The sequence below is a fragment of the Pygoscelis adeliae genome, unplaced genomic scaffold, assembly GCF_000699105.1.
Source record: "Pygoscelis adeliae isolate BGI_AS28 unplaced genomic scaffold, ASM69910v1 Scaffold175, whole genome shotgun sequence".
NCBI lineage: Eukaryota > Metazoa > Chordata > Aves > Sphenisciformes > Spheniscidae > Pygoscelis > Pygoscelis adeliae.
The window spans coordinates 2,391,717-2,417,658 of NW_008824941.1; the positions used below are offsets into that span (position 1 = coordinate 2,391,717).

Genomic DNA, 25,942 nt, shown 5'->3' on the forward strand with positions numbered 1-25,942 from the left:
GTACTTGTATTTCTTTATTTTCATGTTCCAAAAAAGTTTATTGTTCATTATAATGTATAGTGTATTGCACAAGTGTATAGCTTCCAAAAAGTAGATGTGCTCAAGATTTCAGTCAAAAGTCTTTTTAAAATTCCAGTTAAATACATTGTTAAAATAAAACCTGAAAGCAAAATTTGTGGCTCTGCTCCCTACCTTTTCCAGTACAGTAATAAACATACTTTTATATATGAACCAGTTGACTACAGTGTTGGTTATCAACTCACACATCATTGTATACTATGCAAAATCTTCTAGTTATAAGAAGTTCAACTGTCCCATCTATTTCAATTTTAATTTTTTGTAAAACATTTTAATAAATTGAACCATGCACACACAAGTACTACACTTAAGGCGGCATCTAATATCATATCATATACTAATATATGTAGAGGTTTCTAAATATATACATGTATTAGTAATTTTATTAAATTTTTAAGGTAATAATCTTTCCATGCATATTCTTGCACCTCTGATAGATGTAACTTACTGATATCCATTTCTTCAAAGACATTGTTTAATCCCTGAAATGCTGAACTCAATGCTAAAAGACATTTAACAGCTGTTTGCAGCAAAGATTTTAAAATTGCCTCTTACAAACTGGAATCATAGCAAAGAACAGCAACAAGCCTATAGTTACATGCAAAGGCCATCCTCAGAATACCTACATAGCAAACCCTACATTTCATGATACCAGGAAGAACAGCTATAATAAGAAATTCTCTCTTACATAGTTCATTACATGATATGCAGGTCACAAAGCAGCTAGAACATACTTAATAGGAATTGTTAGATGTATATTTTGAGAAACAGAGTTGAATTAACTTCTTTGAGATCACACAGAAGAATCCTTAATAATGGAGGGGGGAAAAAAATCCAGACCCAACCATCAGAGACAATGACTCAAGTTTTATTTAAAACTTTCCAAATGGTTTAATAACAAATAATGTCAACTTGTTACAGTCTCAAGATCTAACGCCCCATGGAGCCAGTGACAGTCTTGATCTAAATACCTTTGTGAGGTCTGCAGTCAACCTCAAGGTAAATACAGACCATTACTTTTAAGAGGCATCAGATGTCTGTTGAAAAAGGTTTTAACACAGATTTCCACTCCCACCCGCAAGTGAAACATACAGATTGACTAAAATGAATCTTCAGTGCCACTGTGCTTGATGTAACAAAGCAGAATTTTCTTCACCATGAATTAGGGGATCTTCATTTAGTAAAATTAAATTGTTATAGTAAACGTATGGATAAAGTAGTATTAACACTGGTTACAAAGGAAGCATGGTTCAACAACTGAAAGCAAATAAATACTTCCTGGCTTCAGAAATACCATCTGAGAGGGACATCATGTCAGTTACTTAGTCATCAGAAATGTAATTCAGGAAGGAAAAATAAAATTATAATATTAAAATCAGTTTTTTAATGCCTTATAAACACAGCTTTTTGTCTGACCAAGTGCATGTCCAAGGCACTTCAATCAGCCAAATTACCTCACTCTTCCAGTTTACCTACACTAGCCTGGTCACCTGAGTCAGGCACATAATCACTTAAAAAAACCACCAATCATTGGGCAACTCCAGAGCTACCCTAAACAGTAGTGAAAGTGTAGAAACTGCTGGAACTTACAACTACATGCAAGGTCTGCAGTATATTTCAAAATTTCTGTTTATTCATAAATAAAAAGATCATTTTGGAGGTAAATAGTATAAAGGTTTTAAATCAAAACTTTAAAAGCCCCAAGCCCTGTAAATACCAGGGTCTTTGTTTAAAAGTAACAAAGATATTCAGAAATAAAATAATAAATTCCCTCAAAGTGCAAAAAAAAAAAATTATTACCATTTCATTCAAGTAAAGCACCAAGAATGTTAAGTGAAGTCACTCATCTGACAACAGAAACCCAGAAGCTTAGTCTTCCTGGCAGATAAGCAAGAACTGTTTTGGGTCCCATGCAAAGCAACACAGCTTTTCTGGCTTCGGCAAATCCTCGCATAAGTCCTGGTCCTTACGTTTACTGACAGCACAGAAGCCATAACCAGTCAGCATCAGGTGGAGAAAAAGGCAAAAGGCATCCTATGGGACCTGGAGAATTATCCTAACTATTCCCCAAACCCACTGAATAAGTGCTGCTGGAACAGAAAAGATCACTACCCTCAAGTTACAGTGAATTAACTATTTTCTTTTCAGAGTCTTTTTCTACACATGCAAACCACAAATATGTAGCCACAATAAGAAAAGCTGATAGAACATCATGAGCAGGTAAGAAGCTACCTTCAAAAAAAAAACATAAGAGAATTTGGTCAAAGTCCCCAGACTTTTCGAAGTAAAAAAAGTGCAATACCCCCACATTGTGTAATAGCAAAAAATAATCAAGCACTCACTTTTTTATTTCTCGGAGGAGCATCCGAATAAGGATGGCCTGCAGTGGCTCAATCATTAATTTTCTCCACATATCAAGAGCTAGCTGTCAGGACACAATACAAGTTTACATCAATAAAAATACCAAAAAACCCCCACCCCAAAACAAAACCAATTGCCCATTCAGGATTTTAAAAAATAAATTGTTAGATACCTTCTTCTTTCTACTTTTTAAATTCTTTTGTTTGTCTCACACACACACACAATTTGTCAACATATTAATACATTATTTTATCATTTTTCTTCTAGAACATCTGACTGCATTTGGATGAAGATCACAGATCTGTACACTACCGGTGTCAGACACAGAATTTCTAGTCAGGCAGTGTCTGAATGCATGCTTCCCACACATCTAATAGGACTGATTTATTCCTTGGTTCCACTCTATCAAGGAGTCTCAGACATGTAAGAACCCTAAGCAAGTTGGTTATGAGGGCTGGTTTTGAGCATACATATAAACAAAACATCTGCACAGTAATAGGTAAGTAACATGCCTTTCTACCTGAAGTTATTTGAATGTGTGCAGACACCAGTATTTCTAAAAATGATAGCAAAATAAGCCTCAGCTGACAAAAGGAAATGTCTCTTGGCCAATTTGTCAGAGGTCAGAGTCAAAGATACAGAATCCTTATATCCAACACACAGAGAGCATCTCCAAACTAAGATGCATACAGCTTAAGCAAAGTCACTGGCAAGCTAGTATTCGACTTAAATGGAATTCAAATCACCTTCATATTAGGGATAAGTCACCCTATTCCTAATATATCATTACAGGGATCAGTCAAATGGACTCAAATATCTCATACTCTTGTGAATGAAGTAATTGCTTCCAAATCATACCATTTTTAAAAACACAACTGTAATCATTCAAAGGAGTTTTTACATGTAGGTCAAAATCAGATTTAAAGCCCAAAGGGGATAATGTGATCCCTCGTATGGGGGGGAATACCCGCACACATTTGAGACCCCTAAAAACACCTACCAGTGAGTAGTAGACTGGGAAAAAATGAAATGCCCAAAAATCAGTGAGGACAGAGGGAATATTGCTGCTAAAAAAAAAACCCACAAAACAAACAACAACCTTTGACACAACTAACAGGTCCTTAGCTTTAAAAATTAAAACATTGATCAGGTATGCCTTAACTGAAAGTAGGCATCTAGCTATCAACTAGGTATCCGACCTGACCAACTTTGTGAAATAAATCTTCCTTTTAAAGAGCAAATGAAGTTGCTCTGTCTGTCAAAGCTACTACTAAGCTGTAGTAGTAGAACAGTTAGAGGAAAACAGTTTCCCAAAGACATCAGGAACTCATCCAGCAGAGAATGCTGAAAGAGGCTAGTTCTGGAGGGAAAAAAAAAAAAAAAGACTGACATGTTTTGTGACTATGAGGTGAAGGGGATGACCTCAGGTAAGTCTATTCTCCAATGTGGTCTCTGAAATGTAGTCTCTAACGTGGTCCTTCTCACATATGATCTACCAATCTGAAACAGCTTCAAGTTGCCTGTTGGAATTTTTTTGTCAAGTGAACTACAGACAGGTCAATCCAGCAACTTGATGTATTAGTTCAAGAGACTTTTTTCTCCTTGAAGAGAGAGACTGATCTTATTTCTCCACCTCATTTGACAATACAGAACACGGCAGTTTCAACTATTTTCCAGAATCTGTTGCCCCATGATGGGGAAAAAAAACAGAAGGCACATCTTAACTACCTTCTAGCTCAGGGCTCCCATAGAGTCATTGAAAACTCAGAAGCATGAAATTGGTGATAGGAGCTCAACTCAGAAAAGCAATATCCTTCACCATGCATTCATAACATATGGACAGAAAAAAAATAAATCTTTTGCAAGTACTGGCAGACTACCTTCATCAACTGATCTCATCCTGTATTTTTCCTAGCACAACAATTACTGAATGTCTGGAACGCTTATCGGAACGATAAACTCTTTGAAGCCATGCCCATACACGTGACATACGCACCTCCGGTCTCTTGTATGTACCTACTGTTACACACCCCAGAAGAACTAAGCAAGCATGTACTCGTTTAAAATTACTGAAAAGCTCCCAAAGTTTCATTAGCACACAGGTGTGACGCTGAGACAGAAACTTCAGTACATAGAGAGTACAGTTCTGCTTCTACAAATTCTAAATACTAGGCATTATTTCTGTAATTTCATGTTGAGACTGAAGAGAACTATATATAAAATGTATTTGCTCTTGGGTAGATAAAGGACAGATCATCTCAGTCATCCAAAAGGGATAAATGGTAATTACTTCCATTCTAAAGTGATAAACAACTGAGATAAAGACTTTTGTCAAAGCCCCTAATGCAATCCAGAGAATAAAAGACAGACTCCTAAACAGGAACCATAAGAAAAGAGAAAATGCTTTCAAAACAAAGACTTGATAAATTTGGTGAATGCCTTGCAGGTCAAGAAATGTGAACTTATTTTATTTCTGGGGCAATGAATTCACCAAAGACGGTGCTACAATTTAATGCACTTAAACTACTTGAGTGTAGGACTCAAGTCTCCATTCCTTTTCAGGGCAAAGGAGTAACTGCCATAAACCTAATCCTACACCAGTAATGAACAGAGATTAACTTTACTGCCTCAAGATCCAAAATTTACGTCCCACTACTACAGACTATAAAGACATTATTTGGTAAAGAGAAATGGAAGGAGTCTTGGGGGTTGAGATAATCAAAAACCTGTTAGCAGAATTCCAGATATCATCCAGAACATCTTTGTCAAAACCAAAAGGCTGCCAGCTACAGTTTAAGAATCTTGACCTTCCCCATAACCTGCCCAAATAATGAGCTACGGATGTACCATCCCACAAAAAACTGCTGGGAAGCTTGAAGAAAAGTGTGTGTCATTGTCCTTCCACCCCATGATTCCACAAACACAAGGAAAACTGAATACTCAAAAAAAGCTGAATTATTAGGTCTGCTGTTTGTTTTTCTTTGGTAAACATATCCTAGGGCAGAAAGCTATGGACAAAAGTTGCCACTACCATCCTTTGGGTGATACCTCGGAATGGAGTAGCACACTAAAACGGGGGAAGAATTCATTAATATACCAGCATCACCCAGCCCCAGGAAAAAGCCCAGAACTATTCCCAGACTCTGAAGCAGCTGACCTAACAGTCATTTGCACAGAGCTAAGGACTACCTCTGACAATTGTGGGAAGATACTCGGCTAAATCTCAGTCTGAGGAAATAAGGCATAATGTTTACGCCATTTTGAAGACACCACAAACAGTGCAGCAATATGCACTTCCAAGCTCTGATAAGCCTTTACAGATGCCACCGATTAGCAAGCCTTGCAGACAGCACAGCAGAAGAGAAGAATTTTCTTTCCTGAATTGCCTGGACTTAAAGCATATCATGTTTCTGGTGTTTTTTTCAGTCCACTGCCAATCTGTCAGAGGATCAGCAATTTCAACTGGCAGTGCTGTCTTCATCAGCTGGGTAGCTGGGTCAGAAGCACAGAAGATGCTTCCTCCTGCATCACAATCTCTCCTTACTCTTAACTAAAGGCAGCAGAGACCTACTTAAAACAATGAAATCCAAGAGCTAGAACAGTAACCGCTGACAGGTCAAGTTCTGACATTAAGGAAAAAAAAAAACCCAACACATTTTCTCTAGCTTTCCAAACCAAAAGAGAAGAACTGTTTGCTTCCCTTTTAGAGAAAAAGGCAAATATAGAGAGGAAAGGAAAAAACAATACACCACTACAGATGATGACAGAATAAAATGAATTCTCCAGCTAGCAATGTGTATACATAAGGACACAAAGCAGACAGACAGACAAGCATTCAAATGGTAAGTTTCTATTCAACTGCATTCAGGATTGTGTTTTTGTTCTGATTCAGACTGAAGAGGCATTTCCAAATCTTCTTAAAGACATACTGAAACACTGTTTTGAAAAATTTGAAAAAAATTTTTTTTTTTAAACTGTAAAATTGTCTTTCACTTTCTTGTATTTCATGGTCACGACAGCCATGAAGCGACAGAAACGATGTATACTTCACTTCTGCGTAGCTGAAGTGCACAGAGTGGTATCTCAGAAAATAGTCCTACTGCTGACAATTTTTTTTCATCTTATAGGTATTTAAAAATGAGTCTCAGCCTCTCCAATTTAAATTAGTAACTGTGTTAACACCCTTGTGTTTGCCCCAAATTACTTTTATTTAAAAGATAAGCCCTCCCTACATGATACTTTTGTGCACAGAATGTCCACTTTTTACCAAAATCTCCGAGTTGCTACGATAGAAGCACAAAACAGCTTGCATTAGAAAATAAGATGTACAGTATCACAGAAGACTAACCTCAAAAAAAGCTGTTACACTTTGTGACATCAAGAAATAGAAGCCTAAAAACAGTACTTCAAGGGTTCAAAAAACAAAAGTACTGCTTCTTCAAAATATTTTCTAGATAGTAGTGACACTTAATAAAGCAAAGTTTTATTTGCGAAGTGGTATCTATTATCACATTTTAAACTGAAGTTCTTCAGTAGTTTTCATATTTGCTTTTTTTTTTCCCTAGGTCACTGTATTTTTCTCCATCAAAACTGTAATCTCATTCTACAAAGGGTTCAGTACTTATATCTTCTACCATATTTAACTATTCAGATCCTATGACACAGAAAAGTCAAAATTTAAAAGGACAAAGCTGAACTTGTAGCGCTTCTGAATATAGTTTATATCCACTCCCACTTTCCGAGATACCTACCTCTCCTATTTCCATCAATGGTTCATTCATATCCACCCCTCCATAACCATACTGAAGATCAGCTTCAGTCAATTTGTTCTTCTTAATAAACTGTGTGTTGAGGTACCTATAGAAATAAAGATATTCTAATCAAAGCAGGCAAAAGTTAAGCTTTTTTTTTTTTAAATAAATTTGGGATTGTGGAATGTCTTCCACTTCACAAAAGATAACCTCTTTTAACCAATGCCATTGCTATCTGTAGGAAATTCTTAAAATACAAATTACTTCAATCTAAAAGATCTTACATCATGTTAAAACAGTACAGTGTTATTAACTGACATATGAAACAGCAGCCTGATATATCACTATCAGCATTTTCTTGGTATGCAATATACTTGTGTAAGAATCCAACCTTTCAACATACACTGCCATATTATTCATACATGTATATGCAAAATAACTGCTAAATTCTAAGCAGTTGACTGGTATTAGAGTGATGATAATTTATTTATTTTTAATGATAGAAAAATCTTCCTGAGTATCAGATATTTTTAAGTAGAATGTATTTTCTTCTGCCTGTACTGTTTATTGCTTTGCATTTCTCAGACTAAAACAAAAAAATAGTGTCAATTTTTACAGGGCCGATTTTTGTCAGTTATGATCCCTTACTCAGGCCATGGTAACTAGCAAACAGCTGTATTACAAATTGTAAAGGTAAGAGAAGAATTTGCGGAAATTATTTTAATTAACAGTTAAAGAAGAAATGTTATAAATGCTTTTTTTATTTTAGTATTTAGTATTTACTATTGTATGCATAGTTTTTATAAAGAACAGAAAATGGTTTCTGCCCAAGACCTGACAAAACATCCTCAATTCTCAGTATTCCCTTAAAAGAAATACAATAACATTTTTAAACTGAACCATTCTCCTTCTCTTTCACAGATAACTGGGGGGAAAAAAAAAATCTAGTATCTTTCATAACTACACTTATAATATTTGTTATATGAAGTAATTGAGAATTTTTTTTTTTTTAATTCCGATCCAACTAGCAGTTTTGAGATGCCCAGTTTCAGACACTGAAGAGAGCCAGATTACTGAAGCGCTTTAAGAGATTCAGGCTTCAGAGGCTGCACCAGACTACTGATGTCTGAACACCTGGGCAGGATGGCAAATGACAAGTAAAGAAGAAAAGGAGGTTTCCACAGTGTGGAAACCTGTGAACTTGAAAGAATTTAGGACACCATAGAGTACAAAGAAGGGAGACTTGTGATAGTGCAGTGGTGACAAACTGGAATACAGTGGCCTAACCTACTTTCAGACTCCAGAGCCTTACAGAGTACTGTAAACCACTCTGCCACCATCAAAAACCATCATAAATTGTAAATGCAAGTCTGTGCAGAAGGCTACAGGCCCACCATTTCATATAAAACTTGTGTGGACATCCAGAATAGGTGAAACACAAGCCTTAAGCAGGCATGCTCCTTGATGGTATTTCCCGTCCCCCTCATGTGAACAAAGGCAGCAGCTGCCATTCTGCTTTTTCCTGTTAAGCTTGCTAAAAAGGAAAGCCCTATGCTCTCCTCGTTCGCACCTTCTCCCTTCCATCAGTACATGCCTTCTCAACAAATCCAGACCAGGCAACTGACCCATCTTAAAACTAATGTAGCCACAAGTAAATAAACAAGTTTAACCTAGATCAGGTACTCCTGCAAAGACCTACCTGATTCAAGCAAAAAGTGGGTGGCAAGAAGCGGGCAGGCGGAACCACTCGTGGCAAGAGCTTCACCACACTCTGCCTCAAAACCAAATTTGCCTACATTTCCTCTCCCCTTCCCCTACTTTTCCCATCAACTTCCAGAACCAAGCACAAGCAAATAACTGCAAAGGATGTGCAAACAGTATAATCTCAAATCAACTTCTCCACTGAAGTCACAAACCATTTTTCACCTTGACTAACTACTTCAAATACTTCATCTGTATTTCTTACTTTTAGAATTCAATCCATAAGGTTCATCTGTCACTTGATGTGGAGACAAGGATTGGGCATGAATTGATAATACCAGAAATTACCCACAGATTCTTGCTACTATTGAGATAAAACTTTCAGGTGAAAATTTTAAATACCTGATCACACAGCTCAGGCCCAATTACTTGAGAATGCACCTGTGCAGGCTTATGGTTTACTGTCTGATGAGGAAAATGGCAAACAAGATGAGAAAATTGAGGTTTGTTTCCTTTCATGGCATTAGCAAAGCAATATACCTTTTGGTACCCAAACCTCAAAACACACCGACCAAGCTTCCTCTCCAGAAAGAAGTTAAAAATTTGGAATTTAGAAGAGCGTTACAAGACTCATTCAAAACAAATAGCTACTTTACAGTGGAATACTGAAAGACAGTGTTCCATCTAAATAAACAATATCAGGAAAATGTCTGGTACATGAATATTTTTGTGGGCAAATTTTTCAGATATAAAGGACTTGGTAATTCAGCAAAATAAAAGGATAAGTTCTTTTACAAGGAATTTAGCAAAAAAATAAACTGCAAAAATGAATTTAACAATTAGAAGGGTAGCTTATTATTGGGACAGGTTACCTGGTAACTTTCATGTATTTGGTACTTCTAGATCAACCAAGGACAATACTCTAAGCACAGATTATTACTATTCTAGACACAGTGACCACATTCCCAAAGCAGTATTTCCACACCTCAATAGCTCACAGTGTCCTTGGGGGGACAGACTTTGCAAAGCCTTGTCAGAAGGATTAGATGTCTATTTTTTTTCTTTTAATGTTTTATTTGGTTTTAGTAGTTTGAATTACGTACTCCTGGATAAGAAACAAATATTAGTGTTGGCAAATAGACATTGTGAAATTTAGCTTGAATGTAATAAACCTAAGAGTGTACCTGTCTCAGGTCAGCTCCTGGTTATTTTCTTATGCTCTCCATGATAAACCCAAAGAATTTACCTCCTTTAAGTCTTTGTCCATCCATGATATGACACCACAAAACAACACACGTGATTATATATATTTCTAGAAGTACCATACTTTAAGCAAAAAGGGTAGATGCCCTCTATTAAGGTTTTTTCCTCCTCTGAAAGCTCTCCAAAGATAAAGAAGAAACTTTTGAGCAACCACTCTTTTCTGTCCCCCACCCCCTTTCTACACACATAGTCAGACTGCTATACTGATCCCCAAAATGGCACGAGAGTCTAGCAGAGCAGTATACAGTTCTGGTAGAACTGTATAAACCTGACCAAGTGCTGAGGAAATTGCTTTCAGAAATTTGCACCGAGAGTACCCTGATACTGATTTTCACAGGTGCTCATGGACAGAGAAATGGATAAAGATCATATGTGGCAATATCATTCACTCTTCTGATGTATAGAAGGCAATTTAAAAAAAACCTAACTAGCTAGGACTAATAATTATAGTTAGTTTTCAGAAGCATTCAGGTTGTTTTTCAAGATTTGCTTCAACCTACCACTTGCACTATTAAATTGCTTTGCAAGCTACACAATGTGTATGCAACCACATGACAGTTATAAACGGGCACATTATAATAGGAATTAGCAATTGTATGAATGTTTTCAGTAACTCCGATGTGCATTCATACGGTCAGCAGTGCTAAATCTATCCGGGGACCAGCTACGAACAGTGTTCCTCACAGGTGGATACTAAGTTACCAGTCTGTCCTGTGGAGCCGACAGTGAAGCAACCACCTCCGCGGCTGCGTTAGCAAGAGCGTTATCAGCAAGTGGAGGGAGGGGATTGTTCCCTCAGCACTTGTGAGGACATACCTGGGAATATTACAACCAGTTTTCAGTACCCAAATACAACAGATCTGGACAAATGGAAGAGCACAGAGAAAGCTCACCGAAATAGCTAGGGTGCAGAGCATGAGACATACATAAGATGAAGATAAACTCTTCTCAGAGGAGCACAGAGAAAAGACAAGAAGCAATGGACACAAGTTGCAGCACGACAAATTCCAAACAGACACACAGGAAAATTTTTTAGAATGAGAGTAATGAAGCACTAAAACAGGCTGCTCGTAAAGGCAGCAAAATCCCTGTCCTTGAAGGAGCTCAGAATTTGACTCAACATAACCTTAAGCAACCTGGTTTAACTTTGAAGCTAGCCCTACTCTGAGCATAAGGTTGAAATGGATGACCTTCAGAGGTTTGTTTGCGCCTACTTTTTCTTTTTAAAATGTTTCAATGAAAACATGCAATGGTGACTTCACAAGAGCTATACTAAAAGCAGCAGAACCACCGTGCTTTATGCAAGCAGACTGCTTTAACGTGTCTAGTAGCATACACATACAAGTGCTCAGCACTGGAAATTTTCATAATCCAGTATCTGTTCTGATTCGCTCTTAAGCACAAATGAAGTATTCACTGGTTTACAGATCTGTAAAATAGGGTTGAAGTCATCTACCACAATTTGAGGATTAGCTAATAAATGAAAGCCATTTCATTATGACAAAGCACTGCAGATATTAAAATTTTATGAATCCAACACCTGTATCAAAATGATGAGACCAATAGTAAGTATCTGATGTGGAAGTAAACCGCCCAGGGCTACCAAATACTATAGCCTAAAATGAAGGTAGTTCCTTCAGTGGAAAAAGTTTCAATAGAAAAATATCATTAATGTTAGGCTTCAAATGTTGATAGGACTTCTTGTTTGTTTAAATCTTCCCCATATTTATCGTTACATAATTAGTAAGCAAGATTAAGAGCAGTAGCTTCTTAACACTTAAAAAATGAGAAGGGGACTGGAACTAATATCAGTTTGAATTGTGTTACAGGTTACTGTGATATTATGCCTAGTATCAGAATACAAATTACTCCTATCATGACAAAACTGGCTGAAGTTTAAGTTTTAGTTTTCCCCTCTCTGATAGGGAAGGAAGATGTCTCACATAAAAGTACGAAAAGAAAGAGAACTAAGATTAGCCTAAAGAACTAAAAATTACTATACATTAATATACTAGTATGATTACAAGTGTTTAAAAAAAAGACAAAACGGAACAAAGCAAAAGCTGTACTGTGTGTGTTTAGTTTTCAGGATTTTATTATGAGCAGATTTTAAAACTTCAGCTGTTTGGTTTTTTTTTTTAAATAATTTAAATTAATTTCAATTTGCTGGATAAGAAAACCCTCCAGTTACTTGAAATAAGGGTACACAAAACAGATTTTTTACAAATACGATTACCTATGAAAACAGTTACAGCACCAGGACACTGATAAGCCCCAATGTCCAGCATTATTTTTATCTATTATGTTTATCATCAGAACTAACAAAAACAACAACTGAAGAAGTTTATTTAACAGCAAGCGTTCCTTATTCCATCAGTTTTATCATCTTGATTTAGCCAAGCATGTATGGGATTTTAGTTTTCAAACTGAATCCAAATTTGTTTTCTGAGCAAAACACACCCAGAGGGTTGGGTAAAAAAAGCAAACCAAAACCAACACCAAAGAAAGAAAACATTTTGACTGCATTGCCAGTCACATGATTGGTCTCACATTTTATAAATTTTGCTCAAAAGTGAAGTGTCTCACATAGTAGTAGTATTTCAAATATTACCTATCAGGGTAGAACGTTTAAGAAGCAGAGATGCAAGCTTATTTAAATTTTAAAGGAATCTATTTAAAACTAACATTAAGATTACTAGCTGTAAAGAGTAATTGGTTTTCACTGCTGAAGAATTACACAAATTAGATTCTGGGATACAACAGAGTCAACTAATTTATGGTACTTTTTTGAGAGCAGGCATGCAAGTAAGAAAAGAACTCCAACTGCTTTATAAAAAACAGAATATCTTCTTAAGGTCTTCAGAAGTACTTTCAGCCAAAACATTCTCTCAAGAAACAAAAAAGTGACATAATACTTAATGAAGTGTTTTCAATGCATGAAAGTCATTATGACTCTACTAATCAAGCACTGAATTATTTCTTGCCTTCATGTGAGAGGGTCTTTTAGTTCCCATTACAATGTACCTTTTTTATTATTGAAGAGAAAAATCATACTTTCACAAAGTCATACCCTTTAGAGACTTTTTAAAAAGATAGTATATGACAAAACTCAGAATTTCGACACAAAGAAAGATGTAACTTTGAGGTAAAATTACTTCCAACAGAACACCTAAAAAGTACATTTTCTGGACCAAAACACCATATGCAAAGCAGGAAGAAGAGTTAGAATGGGCAGAGCTGGCATGAAATGAATAACTTCAGAGTTTAAGAACTTGGCTTCACTGATATATGAATACCACTCTACTGAACTTACGTATATGCACAGGTTGGTTCATGTGCATAACTGTCTGGAAAAAAATGCCCTAGCTTGTTTAAAACAAAAAAATCAGGTTCACACTGCTGGAGAAGTATTTTCATTTGCTGGTTTAGGACCAGAAGCACTCAAGCGCTCAGAAAAACTGTTACACAAAGCAGAATCAGTGAGCTTCATACACATTAAATGGGATTTTTTTTTTTCCCCTGATGTCAACTCTCTGGTTAAGTCAGTGACACATTATGGAACTAAAGTTTGCAAGCCCAGGATGGACTCTGTTACATTTGTTCTCAGTCTGCTAGCGATAAATTTAATAGATTCTACAATATCATACACACATCTCCCAATGTAATAGTACAGGTCTTGGAATCCTTTGTAAATCCTCACATCATACCATCAAGTAAGTACAATATTAAGCATGCCTCATTTACCTGCTGGGTATCGCATGCATAATGGACACTAGAATGTTCAACCTACAGTCAGAGTGGAATTAAAACCCAAATTCTAGTAAATCCAAAGCCATATAGTTATAATTCTGGCAGCTCATGAATGGGTGAGTTTTATATGCTTAAGCTATGGCTAGTAGCAACGAAACACACTTGCAATTCAGGAACAGTAGAAGTACAAAAATAACCGGGGTTAGTTGTGGTTTTATTTGTAAATCTGATGAAAAAACCTGTAAAATCGATTGCCTGTATACAGTCTATTAGTTTCTGAAGTTCTCAGAAAAGAAACAAGGAGAAATTTTCACTCCCTTTCCAATCCCTGCAGTTCAAACATTCACCTGAAAAGAAAGGACCCAAAGAGCACATAGCCTTGTCTGAAAAGTTCTTCTAGAAGGGAGAGCTGTGTTTTTGCCAAGGTACATGGCTAAGCTTTGAAACAAACCATGCTGGTTCAACTGGACACTTTAGTACAATGCCATCCTTGTAGAGGAACACCTAGGATTATGAGCTACTTCACTGCAGGGTTGATTAGCACCAACGTATTTGGCACTGCAACATCAGAAACAACAGGGGTAGAATATATTAGTAATGAAAGAATAGTAGGAATCATCTTAGATAATGACTTCAGTGGTAAGGAGCAGTGCACAGAAAAAACTGTTGGAGCATTATTCCTTTTTTCTCATGTTCTGCTACCATAACTGTATTCTCTCCAAAACTGACGTGGGGCATATTCAGCTATTGCTCTCTTTAAGCAACATTCTTAGACTTAAGCTGCAGATCATTGTAATAATTCAAAACTTTAACAACTCATTTGCAAAGCTTACCTGTATAAACAGTCCATATAGTCTGCCCCTTTGCTATACTCTTCCCAGTATCTGTGATACATAACCAGTACTTGTTCTTCAGCTTCCAGAACTCTCTGAAGGAAGACACACACACACCCCCCGCTAAAATTAGTATGAAGATAGCATACATACATAGAAAGTTACAACAGGATTACCATTTTGGAATAACAATCACAGATTCAAAATTAAGACCACACCTAAGCTTTAGCCGGTCTAAAAATAACATTGTTGCAATGACCAGAAAACTAACAAATCTTCATATTAGGAAGTTTTGGTAAGCCAGCTCCAACACCTGAAGTTGTTTTATTTTGCATTTAAAAAGAACAGTCTCTATAGTGTATTATTTTCTATTCGTCTTTACAGAAGTACTTGCTCGAATAAGCATGGTTCATATTCTCACATACTGGTGGGATAACTCACTTAACTATTTCCTCACTGACACAGATCAATTTTAAATTCATGCAGCCACATGCACACTGGAGGAGTTGCCTAACTAACTGCTTAAAATCAGTATGCCTTACTGGTCAGACAAGCCCTTATACTTACCAAGAATCCTGGAATAAAACAAGTTTAACAAAGCACAGATACGTGCAAACTTAAACATGTCTTAAGTTCTGTAAATCTAGGCCCAAATCTTTTGGAATTTAAGCAAATCATCAGCCAAGAAGTTGCTGCTGAACTTCTCAAAACATATTCATATTTCAAAGGAATAAGTTCAACAATTTAAACAAATTAGTATGATTTGTGAAGGAGGATGAGATCCTAGGAATTCAACTTAATTCTCTCTAGGGTATGTAATTTTAAACTCTAGCTCAAGCAGCAAAGAAGCCTATGCAAAAATAATGTAAAAGAGGAAAGCTAGTAGACAAAACAGAATCGAGAGTGCTTTCCTCTGCAGTATGAATTTTGCAAAGGTTTTCCAACATTATTTCCAAGACAAATAGTGGATAGCCAATTTAAAAAACGGATGTATGTTTTCCGCTACTTCCCACAGCTTCTACTGTGCTGGCATCTGCCTGATTAGCCTAAGTGAGCTCATTCAGCTCACTAAATAAATGAAGAACAACTTTTTGGCTGAGTTGTCTGCCAGTTTAGCAAACTGATTTAGTCTACCAAAGCCTCAGAGGTATCCTCTCTGCAACCAGTGGAACTACCCATTAAGATACACAGCCTATCTTGTCAAATACACAGGTACCTAAGCTCAGAAAATAGCATCGAGCCGTTTAGCAGTACTATCCAGAATTTGCAATTCTTCATTCCCTATACAGACACCAAAGACAGGTGGACATCTTATTTAAATCTACTTCTCTTTTTACTGAAATACAAGGAGACGCTGTTCACCCATCCTATATATTCAACATGATGAATCATGATTCTGTTGAAATTAGGTGTCTTAGATGATGAGACAGAAGTTAATTCACAGCTATATGGGTATACAAGTATTGTTATCTGTCATAATAAATAACTTGTCATTACTTCCTCCCCTCCCAAACACTTTTGTATTTTATTTCCCATATATTTCAGAAGTTTTCTTGAGTAGAGTATATACAATCAGTTTCCAAGACACTAGAGTAGACACTTTTACACTGTAACAGAAGGCTAATGACAAAATATAGCACATTTGGAAAATGAAGACATTTTTGTAACTTGTTTGATTATAAGCATTCAACAGAAAAGAAAGAACTTACTTTTCAAGCCAACAATGAATATTTTATATAAACCATAATTGTTGGCATAAAAAAGAAAGTTCTTTCTTTTGTGTTGCACATAGACAGATATATAGATATCTGTCTACACAGTGTTGTGTGATACATGCGTTGCATATATCAGATATGTAGATATATATATTGTGTCTCTGGAACTCTGTCATCTGTGATTTAGTCTCATAAAATCTGCATACCTTCATACATACAAAACAAACAAAACCCCTCCCTAAAGTAAAAAAAGGACAAACAATACCTACATGTACATCAGTAACTGTATAGGTTACCTTGTGCAAATGGCGTACATGATTTTCCAAAAAAATTTTAGTCTCAGTATAAAGTCTCTCTCCAAGAGGTTCAGGATAGGCCACACACAAAGCATAAATGTCTCTGGGCTCAGAATCAAGGTTTGTATCTGCTTAAAGTGTAAAAACTTATCAACAAAATTTAAGATTTACAGAACCTTTTTTCCTCATACACACACATTTTAGATCTTTTTTACAGTTGAGCATAAAAGATAAAATGGATCATTTTCTGAAATTAGTGTAAGTCCCGATTTGTGAAGAATCTAAGTTTTCAGCGTCAATAATAAATTTCAAGTAGTGGAAAGCAAGGGAATGTTAGAGCTAAGATCCTGGAACTTCTGGTAGCCCCACGTTGACATGGCTTCTACCACTTATTTGCCATCTATGAATAATATATGATTATCTCAAAGTGAAGTTTCATCCAAAATTCTCCTGTATCTGCAAAGTGAAATTGAGACTCTTTTTGGATAATGGAAAGAAGCACTAACTAGGTTAAGAATGTGATCAGCCAAGTATGGAGCAGAGCAAACATGAAGTGAAGCCAACTTCAAGTTTTCCTCCCCCAAGTCCAAAACAATTTACTGCCCTTGCATACTCCCCCCAGCTCCACAGGTAAAACAATTTTGTCGGACACTGGAAATTAAGTCATCACAATGGTGGTGTGGATGCAAAACCTTTGTTTTATTTTTAACCATTATTATCATTTCAGTAACCCTGTTTAGATCACAGTCACACAAAACAGTTATATTTGCTCACTTAAATGGGCAGCAGCAAAGTGAGCAAGCAAGTGAGCAAGTTAAACCCCTTAAGGTGGTTTTGTCCCTGAAGTAGCTTGCAGAGCTACACCTTTGGTTTGTAAGGTTTCTATCAAGTTTAAAAAAAGGCACTTGGTACTTTGTCCGGACAAAGAATTTATAATTAAGAACTTTGCTTTCAGAAAAGTCAAGCAAGGATTAAGTCAAGCTTCAGGTGAACAACTGTGGGAAATAAACTAGTTCTGCAGAAATTATGTAAAACCATCATGCTTATCCACTAACTCTAGGCATTTTATAAAACCAGCCATGCTAGATATAATGATTTGCTATAGATTACTTTTTAAGGTAAGCTCTTTAATTAAGAGAAGACAAAAGATCAGCTTTCCTCTACCTTAAAAAAGCACATTCCCGTGTAAAAGGAGGTAGAAGACATAAGGACAGTTGACAAGTCACCCGCTTAGTCTACAGAACAGCCTCAAGCTTTTATCACACAGTTTTTCCCAAAAGCATGTTTCAGTTTTTATATAGAAGTACTACTCAAAACAGAGAAGATACTGATGTAGGACAACTAAATGGAAAAAGCCTTTATTTGGCAACTGGAATCTCAGAGCCTAATCAGAGTCTAATCTTGAGCACAGTTATTTCATCCATATAGATCATCTTTATCAGAATTCTCCTTGGAATGGTAAGAAGCATTAAATGGAAACCCCAACAAACAAAACAGGCAACACTCACTGCTTTGTAACAGTAGCCAGCATTACATTACATCAACTTACAAAATTATGACCAATAAAATATCAAAGCAATTAAATTAGTAGTCAAGAATGAAAGGTTTTCTTAAACAGACTGTAAAGAACAATTGGGTTTTTTTTTTTTTTACACATTCCCCCCCTGCCCCCAAACAAATTTTGTCAGTTTAAGGATGGTCCGTAGTCAAACGCATCCTCAATATCATTCAGTTCGCAAGCCTCTTCACTATGCAAATAAGGTATTTCCGAGAAAGTAAAATCCAGAATTAGAAATCTTTGTAAGCTACTCGCAAGTAAAGGGGACATGACTTTTCTCTTTAGATCCACAACTACACTATCTGAATCACCAAAACTGTTACGGATCTCTGCTGCAAGAACTACTTACTTCAAAGTTAGCAGAAACAGGCAGTCTTCACCACAACGGCACAAAAAAAATAATAACGGCAGCTTATCTAACGAAAGCAGCAAACAAATATCTCTGAATTTATCTAGCTTCTGTGCCCCAGGCTTCAGTTAGGAGTCCAGACGACCTGACTGTTGTAAACAAGTTTCTTAGTTGTAATAAACCTATTTAAGAACGAAAATAGCATATGTACTCCTTCATGAAAATGCACATCTTCCAAACATGCCTTTCCTTATTCTAGAGAACAGACAAATTTTCTTGCAAATGAAGAAAGCTGAATCTAGTATTCTTCCTTGACATATGGCACTCAAGTTTACATACCTGCTGAAATTAAACTACCAACTTAATCACAGAAGCACTTCCACAGGCACCTCACACGTCTTCCTGTATCAAGCAAATATAAAAATCAACACCAAATTCTACTTGCTGGATACTAAGTTTCTCTGGATTTCTACAAAAAAGAGCTACCACAAGTCTCAAAAACATATTACAGAGTAGCTTTGCTACAGGAAGTTCACATTCTTGCTCAGTTTGTACTAGTTTATTCATGTAACTATATCTTTCAGTCCAGAATCCAAATTTAAGTGTCATGTTCAAAATGTTGTGAATCTCTTAACAAAAAAACCAGCAACAACAACAAAAAATCTTTGAGGGGAGATGAATCATTAGTCATCACTGATATTTTACTCCATAAACTTAAAGCAAATTTTTTTCTGTGCTGCTGTCCCTTGGAAGATCAGGAAAAAGCCTTTACTGTTCAATAATTTATCTTTAATGGTGAAAGCCATCTGTCCTTCCAGTTCAGCACATAGTTTTGCAGGGTGAGAAAGGCCAAAGGAAGCTGAAGCCAAACTGCTGCTTAGGGGCCTTCACTCTGTGCTGAGAACAAGAACATCAAAAGCCTTGTGTGATTTAAGTGCTCCAGTAGTTGCTATTTGAGGGGCATTACCCAGCAATGGGAAACTGAAGCAATTCCAAACTAAGGAAAAAATAAATTACCAACAACAAGAAAATACTGTATCCAAGGCCACGAAAGCTCACAAATATTACCCTCAGGCTTAAAAAAAGCATCTAGTTAAGACCATATATTAGCAGAAGGTTTTGCACAGATCTTCTCCAGAAGACCAAAGTAGCGCTTTTGGAAAATTTCTGTGATTGTTGGTCTTCCTCTGTAACAGAATCAGAATTCATACAGCACTCGAGGACTCACAGTCAGAAAGAATCATGATCATATGAACTTTACCTACTCTTCCTGCTCTTTGGGTTGGTTCTTATGTTAAAGATACATGTTTACAAGTTTCTGGTTCATCATAGGATCCTTCTAAAATGGGGGATTAGAGGAGGGAGAACAAACATGCAGAAAAATGGAAAAAAGCAGGTGGCCATGTTGCATACTTTTAAAATAATTCTGTTTGCGGTATGGCCACCCTCCTCCCTGGGTACTGTTCACCCTATTTACTTGGTTGGTGGAAAACCCAAGACAACAACAGGAAGATCCTGGTGTTCTACCCATTCAAAATAGTTCTACTGCTAAAAGGTAGTTATCAAAGTACAGATGAACTATCACTCTCTAATCAAGCTTGATCAGCCTCTTAAAGAGCACTCCCTAGCCTTCTGAACAGTTAGAAGCAAAGTCTTAAAAGTTATGCAAAGCATTCATAATAACCAAATTATTGTAAATAATATCTCAAATAGAAAGACATAACTGTCACTCATTTACTATACAATGAAATGACTCCAGAAACATTTCTTTCTGCAGAGAACCTGAAAGGAAATCTGAAGGTCAAAGGTGGCTCAAGATGACTCACAGTTTAAATAAAGTGACATACGGTCTTTCAAGTGATCTTTTCCAGAAGATTTTAACTCTTACACAGTTGTGGTTCCCAGCCCATTGCCATTCTAGCATTTCAAGTTTGAGATAAGCTATATTTAAAGATAAGCTATGTTTAACAATAAAATTACCATCAGAGTTACAAAGAAAACATAATATTCAAGACAAACAAGTTCTGGGGAAGTAGTGAGGTAAAAATTAGTTCTAGAAGTGGAATATGCAAAGTACAGGACTCTCACCCCTAAAATACTATTAGTTTGCAGACACCATTTGATCTCAGCTGTCTCAAGCAGCACAGGAGAAAGCAAACACTTCTTAGAATACACTGCTGCAGACTGAAATCATGATTCTTTGCTGTATCTTATCCTCTGTTTCCACATCATTCTTTTGACTACAGAGAAACTACAAAGATCAAGTGGTACTATAGTCAGTAAAATAACTTGTATGAATTTCATTAAGACGTAATTCAAATCATTTGTCACCTTTTTATTGTGCTTATTAAGCAGCAAAAAAAATAGTTAATATGACATTTCCTTTAAATTCCCTGTAGATGTTTAGAAGCACATTACTCAAATTAAATTGAATTTAACAGAGAAGAAAAAGCTAACAAAGAACAAGAAGATGTCGTTTTTAAATGCCACATCTTCCTAAAATATATCATTAATACTTTAGTTTTCTTTATATATTTAAAAGCTGGAAAAAGCTTTCACACCAGCTGTATAGAACTACCAGTTTCACCAAGTTGTTGAATACTCAATGAGCAGTTTGTGTTAAAACAGACAGTTTGGTTAAAGGTAGCAGAAGTACTAAACAATCAACATTTAAGCTGGAAGTTACAAGTCACACAAGCTCCTCAGGCCATTCAGCCATAAAGAATAAGCCAAAAGGCTCTTGCCTGTGCCAAATTAGGCACGAATAGTGCCACTTTCCAATAATTAAGAGATGAACGTAAGTAAGGTCTTAAGAATGATTCTTCCAAGACTGCTTCCTGAGTCTGCTATTCATAAGCGTTCACTTTCTGATGTTCAACCAACTGGACTAAATCCCAAAGGAGGATCAACAGCAGACTTGTGTAAAAGGCCTCCACGTAAGAAGTTCTAAGTGAGACAGTGTGACAAGAGGAATCAATCCAACATCTCATTCAATTATTATTTTAGATTTAAATCTATTTTAGGTGCCCTTGTTTAAATCTTTAGAGTTTTAAGCTACAGAAGTTAACCACCTGTTAAAGACTGAAATATGCAGTTCTTAAAGACTGCTTAGAAAGAATGACTACAGCACAATTTGTCGGCACATAAGTGCACAACTAATTAATTCAAGAAGTCTGTAAATTTTGGAGTCATTTGACCTTGACTCCAAGACAAGGTGAAAAGTCATGGCCCCAGAAATTAATTACAAAGTTTTACAATGAAAGAGCTCCTTGAAGATTATTGCACCATAGAACAAGGCTCCACAAGAACTATAAGCAACTAAACTTTTCTTTTATGTATTTATAGACATGCACACACTTAAAACACAGGCACATGGGAAAGCAATTCTGAGAAACGGTAACACATTCAGAAAGAGAAGAGACTTCAGAGTCTAGCTCCTGCACACAGAATAAGCTTATGTTGTAAAAATCTATGTATAAGAAACTTCTCAGGAGGTTCTTTTTTCACCCAGACTTATTTATTGATTTGTTAATTCTTCTAAACCATTCTTCCCCCCCTATAATTAAATCAAACTCAGTCAAACTGCTGCAGAACAGCTGCAAAGCCTCCTAAAATTCTCTAATTATTCACCACACTGTAACGGGTAATGAATGCATAGACAAAGGGCACTGTATAACCAGTTAGAACAGCCACACTTCTTCTTTTAAAAGAAGTTGTTCACTGAAACTTCAATCTTGTAAAAAGATTAGATTTTACACGTAAAATGCAAACCTTTCACTGCAACAATATATGTACAGCTGTGACTTGAACAGCAAGACCATATGATCACAGCTAGAAAGAGTAATTATTTTTAAACATAGCTCAACTGTCAGGAATAGAGAGGCAATAACAGTGGAGGGAAAGGAAGAAGGCTTTTTTATAAACCCTTGCCATAGAAATGTCTAATATGGTCGTCATCAGTACACTTAGAAGTGCAAAGAAGAGGGAGATATCTTTAAACAGAACAACCTCACCACCCCCCACACCCCCAAATTTAAAGATGTGCATTCTCTGTCTTAGGTGTTTCCCCTGCTACACACACACTTAAGCATACAAGAAAAATGCATTATCAGAATAGGGCAAATTCAATGCATGTACTTTTGTGAACAGCTATAGCATAAGCTGTAAAACTCAGACCGGTTTACTTTTTATTAACGTGGTGATTTTCACATAGAAAATCGGAATTTCTATGATTTAGAATCTATAGAATAGAATCAGCAGAACTTCCCATCCCTTTCAACATATCCACTGACCCACAGGCTTAGTAACAGATACAACCTTACAACAGGCTTCTGATCCAGACACTGAAATTGTTATATAACACAGGCCTACCCCATGCTAAACACATCATACAAACACATTAAGTCAGATTTTCACTTAAAGGATACGAGAAGCGATCATTCCATGTTGCTCTTTCAACATAATCCAACATAACAACGGCTTTAATTGTTGTCAGAAGTTTGTTCCATGTTTCATCAAAGTCAACTACTCGTGGTTTCAAGGACATTGTGGGGCTTTAGTGTTAATCTGTAGAAGAATTAAACATGTCAGACAACATTGCACAATCATTAAAAAAAAATCTCCTTTGAATTTTTCAATTTAAACTTTGTACACTGTTGCACCACCATGATACAGCAACACAAAGAACACCCACCCCTGCTTCCCCACCCTCCAAAATCAAGCTCACAAGCCCTTATTTTTAACGTTATGAAACATTAATGTTACACGAATAGCCTATAACATAACACCAATTTATCTAACATCATGCCTCGTGAAGTTTATCACGTTACCAAGCTGCCCATTTAACAGTGCCATATGAAGAAAACAACTTTCCTGTAAATTTTGGTTTGTTCACTTTTACGCAAAGACTGTTTCAGCTGTATCTGAGAGACTTTGGGGCAGGAACACACTGAACATATTACCAGAGTATTTGAAATTACTACTGTCAGTTTGTAGCCTATGTTCACCTCAAGCCTTCATAAGACATTTTTGGTGTTATATTTAAAAAGCCACAAAACCCAAAAGCTTTGATCAGGATAACAAAAAGAAAACACATCTAAATACAGAGCATTATGCAGAGCTTGTGCAGCTTATTGCACTGTGCAGCAGGACAAATAGTGAATTCTTTCAAATAAGACATGGCTTGAAAATACAGAAGATGCGTTAGTAATTTTATATAAAAAATACTGGAAGAGATTTATTGAAAGAAAAACATTAAATTACTGAAATAAAACTAGGAAAAAAGTAAGGTAATTTTAAAAAAGAGGTCCCAAGAGACACAACTGTGAAGGCCTCTTCTTTGTTTCTATTTGTCTCTATCCTATGCACCTAATCTAGAAAGGACCTGATGTGTGACATTCCACGCACAAAGCCAGTCTAATTCCTGCTCAGAAACACGACATTGTAAGACTAAACAAAAAGTGGAAAGAATACTTCTATTTCCATTTTAAATAGATTGGCAAGTGACTCTTAACTTGTCTTCCCAAATTTTCAAGGTCAGAAGGGAAAAAAGAAAGCTAGTGACAAACAGACTTTTAGCACAAGAGGCACACCTCTGTAAGGGAAAGAATCAAATGCTATGCTAAAAAACTACTTAGCAACCAGCTCACTACCTTAACCGCTACTGGCTCTTAATTTTTCTCAGGCAGATTAGTTCTCTCAAACTGCAGGATATATAGCTTCTCAGTTTAAAAAAAAAACAAAAAAAACAACACAGATGCAACTTTCACACTGTACGCATACAAAATGCCACCCTGACTAACTAACCAAGCTCCTTAACTGCTTTGAATTCAGGAACCACAGAGGGTTGTTCTCCTCTACCTGCAACACAACAGCTTCCGTTTAAAATGTAATCAATGTATTACCCAACCCACATTTGCTTTGATTTCATAAAGAAACTGAGTAGCAACTAGTATCGAGGAAGTGGTATTATCCTAGGTTTTATGAACAGGAAATTTTTTTTAAGAAGAACTAAAGCTCAGTAAGTGGTGCATAAATACTTTCAGTTCAGTAGAAACATTTAAGTTGTTATATTTGCAACATGGCTATTACCACTTTTGGAAATAAAAAAAAAATCTTCAATGTCAGTAGCAGCTTACTACACAGAAAATCAGTGAGAACTGACAAAACAAGTAGATATCCATCAAAGAAAGTAAGATGAAAAACGCAAACTGATGTATGTTTCAAAGAAACATGAACCTCAGTAGAAGTAAACAACAGTAGAGCTCACTTCCAGGAGGCGGGGGGGGAAGCAGTAGTCTTCTAAAAGGTCTAATATTCTTCTTCTGGAAAACACAAGAGTATTCTCATCCAACCCCAAGAAAAAATAATCATGGTCCACAAAAATTTTGAGAATCCTAAGAAATTCTTGCGCTAATGAAGTTATACTTAGTTGAGTGTTACGTTATAGGTTGCTCTCTTTGAGACACACTTGGTACCTCCAAGGTAAAAGAACCACTCCTTCACAGATAAGCAAAACCGAAGGGAGGAAGGAAGGGTGAAGAAAAAGTCATCCCCACAATACATCACAGAAGCAGTAACACCGTGTTTAGTATCACCAAAACCTAATAATATGTGAAGCGCTGTGCGTCCATATACTCATAAAGGTGTTCTGGGGTTAAATAGTTTAAGACAGAGCTGACTGTTATTTGGCATTCTCTTACAACTTTCATGTCAATATGAATTTAAACGTGTTTTAGAGACATGCTAACAAATGTAGTATAACTTTTTCTGTAAGATGCTGGCGTTTTGGGGGTTTGCTGTGCTTCAGTGTCTGCAGTGCGCAAGCTCACCAGCTTAGAGTATTAGAAGTCTTGTACGTGTGCAAGTAACCTCCACAGTAAAAATTACGGCAGAGCATCTACCCTAGGGTTTATACTGTTCAAGGGGTGGGAAACCATACCTGTTTGACAAGCCCTAAGGTAAGCAGATATTGTTGAAACTTTCACACACACGAGGATAATGAAAGTATGTTGCTTCCATTGCCTCATTCTTTAAAACATACCGCTGTCATACTTAATATATTTGTTCACACAAATAAATGCAGGTTTTTGGCCAGCGTCAAAACACTCCCCAAGTTTCCAACCTATTTAACCACCTCGAGAAATGATATTACAAGCTAGTGGCGGGTGAACAGCCAAGGGCAGGAGTACCCGCGCCAAACACGTTCACAGCGCTGCCTGCCACCACCCCTCCGTGCTCCCGGCACCGCCGGCAGCAGCGGGCGGCCCCCGCCGCCCCAGGGCCCCC

General features: G+C 36.6%; 1 protein-coding gene across 1 annotated transcript in view; it reads right to left on the reverse strand.

Annotated features, from left to right (window-relative positions):
• CUL2 (cullin 2) overlaps positions 1-23,224 on the reverse strand; it is a 50,125-nt gene extending 26,901 nt beyond the window's left edge. The window contains exons 1-5 of the mRNA XM_009325534.1: positions 23,083-23,224; positions 16,749-16,851; positions 14,738-14,832; positions 7,191-7,296; positions 2,421-2,503 (exon numbers count right to left, since the gene is read on the reverse strand). Coding sequence (XP_009323809.1) covers positions 2,421-2,503; positions 7,191-7,296; positions 14,738-14,832; positions 16,749-16,851; positions 23,083-23,201 — 506 coding nt within the window. The 5' untranslated portion in view covers positions 23,202-23,224. The remainder of the gene's footprint in view (positions 1-2,420; positions 2,504-7,190; positions 7,297-14,737; positions 14,833-16,748; positions 16,852-23,082) is intronic.
• Between the last annotated feature and the right edge of the window lie 2,718 nt (positions 23,225-25,942).